Source organism: Tupaia chinensis, unplaced genomic scaffold (genome assembly GCF_000334495.1).
Source record: "Tupaia chinensis unplaced genomic scaffold, TupChi_1.0 Scaffold000394_1, whole genome shotgun sequence".
Lineage (NCBI taxonomy): Eukaryota > Metazoa > Chordata > Mammalia > Scandentia > Tupaiidae > Tupaia > Tupaia belangeri.
Genome location: NW_006159896.1, coordinates 1,835,166 through 1,837,914, shown reverse-complemented (window position 1 = coordinate 1,837,914; position 2,749 = coordinate 1,835,166). Strand labels below are relative to the sequence as shown.

General features: G+C 63.3%; 1 protein-coding gene across 1 annotated transcript in view; it reads right to left on the bottom strand.

The window, feature by feature from the left end:
• The window catches only part of AK1 (adenylate kinase 1), a 5,942-nt gene extending 5,281 nt beyond the window's left edge, over positions 1–661 (bottom strand). Inside the window, exons 1-2 of the mRNA XM_006154060.2 lie at positions 512–661; positions 258–293 (exon numbers count right to left, since the gene is read on the bottom strand). Of these exons, the coding sequence (XP_006154122.1) occupies positions 258–293; positions 512–566 (91 nt within the window). The 5' untranslated portion in view covers positions 567–661. The remainder of the gene's footprint in view (positions 1–257; positions 294–511) is intronic.
• Positions 662–2,749: the final 2,088 nt, after the last annotated feature.

The following is a 2,749-nucleotide window of genomic DNA, read 5'->3' as shown; positions in this document are numbered from 1 at the left end:
GAGCTGACCTCGGCGCGCAGCAGGTCCCCGGAGCAGAGGTGGGTGTAGCCATACTTCTGCACGATCTTCTCGCACTGGGTGCCCTTTCCCGAGCCAGGCCCACCTGCAAGTGCCCACCTATTGAGGGACCCTGAGAAGTGGGGCCCTGGGAGGGACAGGGGCTGCCAGGGATCCCCAGGAAGGGAGGGGCAGAGCCCAGGGGGGCACCCGGGAAGACCCTCCAGGCTAGCCAGGCCGCCCGCCCGCCTGCGACTCACCCACCACAAAGATGATTTTGGTTTTTTTCAGCTTCTCTGTGGGAGAGAAAAGGGGAGAGGGCTGGGTCACTCATTCAACCAACAACCAGAGGCACCTCTGGAACCCGGGCCTGAGCTGGGCCCCCTGGCAGAAGGACAGGCATGTCCCAGCCCAGAGCCTGCGTGGTGCAAGTGAGAGCTGAGACCGGGCAGGTCAGTGCAGATGGGCACTCCAGGCAGAGGGACCGGCCGAGGCAACAACCCCCTGCTGTCACCTCTGGCCTCCAGGTCTTTCTCTGTGCGGGGGTCACTGGACGAGCAGCAGCCCATGGTGCCGTTCGGCCGTGTCGCCTGCCCTTCCCTCCTGGGCCCTGGCCCTGCCCATTGCCCGCCTCCCCTGGCAGTGCTAATGTGGACTTGGCAACCACAACATATGTTGCCGTGGAGACGGTTGCCTGGGAGGAGGGCTGCGGTGGGCACGTGGAACTCTTGCCCAGACAGGGAGGCCAGCTTGTGTTCCAACCTCCGCCTCCAGCTGACTGTTAAAGCCCAAGGCGACCACGGCCTCACAGGGAGAGGGAAACCGAAGCCCCAAGTGGATACGCTGCTCCAGGGGCATCAGAACTGATGGGGGAGCCTAGATGCCTCTCCCTGGACTCCTCAGGCTTCCCCTGTTCTCAGGGAACTAGAGGACCAGGCTGCACCCCTCACGTCCATGCCACGTGCCCTGGGAATGCAGAGCCTGCCCTCTCTGCTTCTCCGTCCCTCCCGCAGTGAGGAGGGGGGCTTGGCTGTCCCTAGGGGCCCTCCCAGCCACGAGGAGCTGTTGAAAGAACAATGTCTCTGGGCCCCTGTCCCTGCGTGAAGGGCACACGCCAGGGTGGGAGGAGCCCACAGTCCTGTGGTGGCTGATGTTCCAAACTGGAGACGGAAGGGTGACCGCTGGCTTTCGGCGGCCACGGCAGCCAGGCCCTCTGAGCTCCTTTAAGGGCTGTCCAGGCCGAGGCCTCGTGCCCGGGGCTGGATGGACAGGGCTGCCAGCACATGGGCTCTCTGCCGTTGTGTGTCTCTACTAGGTCCCAGCCTATAGAGCCCCAAGGGCCCAAGACATCCGCAAGGCCCACTGCCTCTGGATGACAGGGATACCGAGTCACAGAGAGGACAAGGACTCGCCGGATCCTCCTTAGGCTTGGTGGTTTACACACCTGGGGCCTCTCTGCAGGGCAGGCTGCCCCTCCCAGCGCCCACCCTTCCAAGAAAGCAGCAGGGACCGAGCTCTATAAATACCAGTGTAGGAAGTACGCTCGGGCCCTCAGGACCTCAGGGAAGTCCCACCACTTCCAGAAGTAATCTAAGAGCCAGAGCTGGCACCTCCCCAAGCCACCTGCTACCCCTCCCAGGATGTCTCCCCCAGAGGAGCCCCTAAGCAGCTGGACACGCTGGGGCCCAGCCTGAGCGGGAAAAGAGCCTCATACCTTCCATCCTGCCAAGGCCTCCGCGAGAGTTGAGTCAGCCTCTGCAAGACAAGGGCACAGGTGAGGGGAGTGAGGGGACCTCCTCCCCACCCTGACTCAGCTTCCACCAAGCCACGCCCCAGGTGGCCAGCCCTTGCTGTGCGTGCCAGGCCCAACTCACATCTGGACACGGGAGGGCGGGGAAGGCCGCAGGCTGCGTGACCTTGGGAAAGTCACCTTCCCTCTGGCTCCCATTGCCTCACCTGTCGGAGGGCAGTAACTGCCTCCCGTCCACCTGGGCCCCTGCCGAGGGGCGGAGACAGTGCCCACAGCCACTCCTGAGCGGCTCCTCCCGCAACTCCAGAGAACAGGGCGTGGGTCCAGCATCTGCCCAGATGCCTTGACAACGCTCCCATGGGAGGGAAGAAAGCTGCCAGGAGGCAGGTTGGGGGAGCTCCCTGTGTCCCCGCCTGGGACCATCCAAGGAGGGGGAGCTAAGGGACGCTGAGGCTCAAGGTGGAGGGATGTGCAGGGGCTGCTCCCATAGACACGGCCCCTCACAGCCAGCCATCCAAGCGTGGGGTCCCAGGCTCGCCCCAGTGCAGGCTGCTCTTGTACCCACAGGTGGCCCTTGCCCTGCACCCCTTGAAGACCTGCTTCACTGCTCCTCAGCAAGCAAATAAACCCCTCGGTCCCACAGCTCCCCATGCTTCCACAGCCCCTGGCCCCCAGCCTCCCGCCCACCCGTCTGCTCAGTACTGGCCTCTGTGCTCCCTGGCCTCCACCTCACTGCCCGAGGCCACCAGTGACCGTCACGGTCAGTGCTGCCTTGACCACAACCCTCAGCCAGACTCCCTGCCACCCTACCCTGGCCCCACCCTAAGGCTCTCCCTACCTTCTTCTTCTTCTTTTTTTTTTTTTTGAGAGGTTTTTCACTATAGGGCACGTGCACTCGCCAGATAGACAGAGAGACATAGAGACAGAAACCGAGAAATCACCCCCCAGGGGGGATGGCCATGCTGCAATCCTTTCTCCTCCATTCTCCTCTCGGGATTTCAG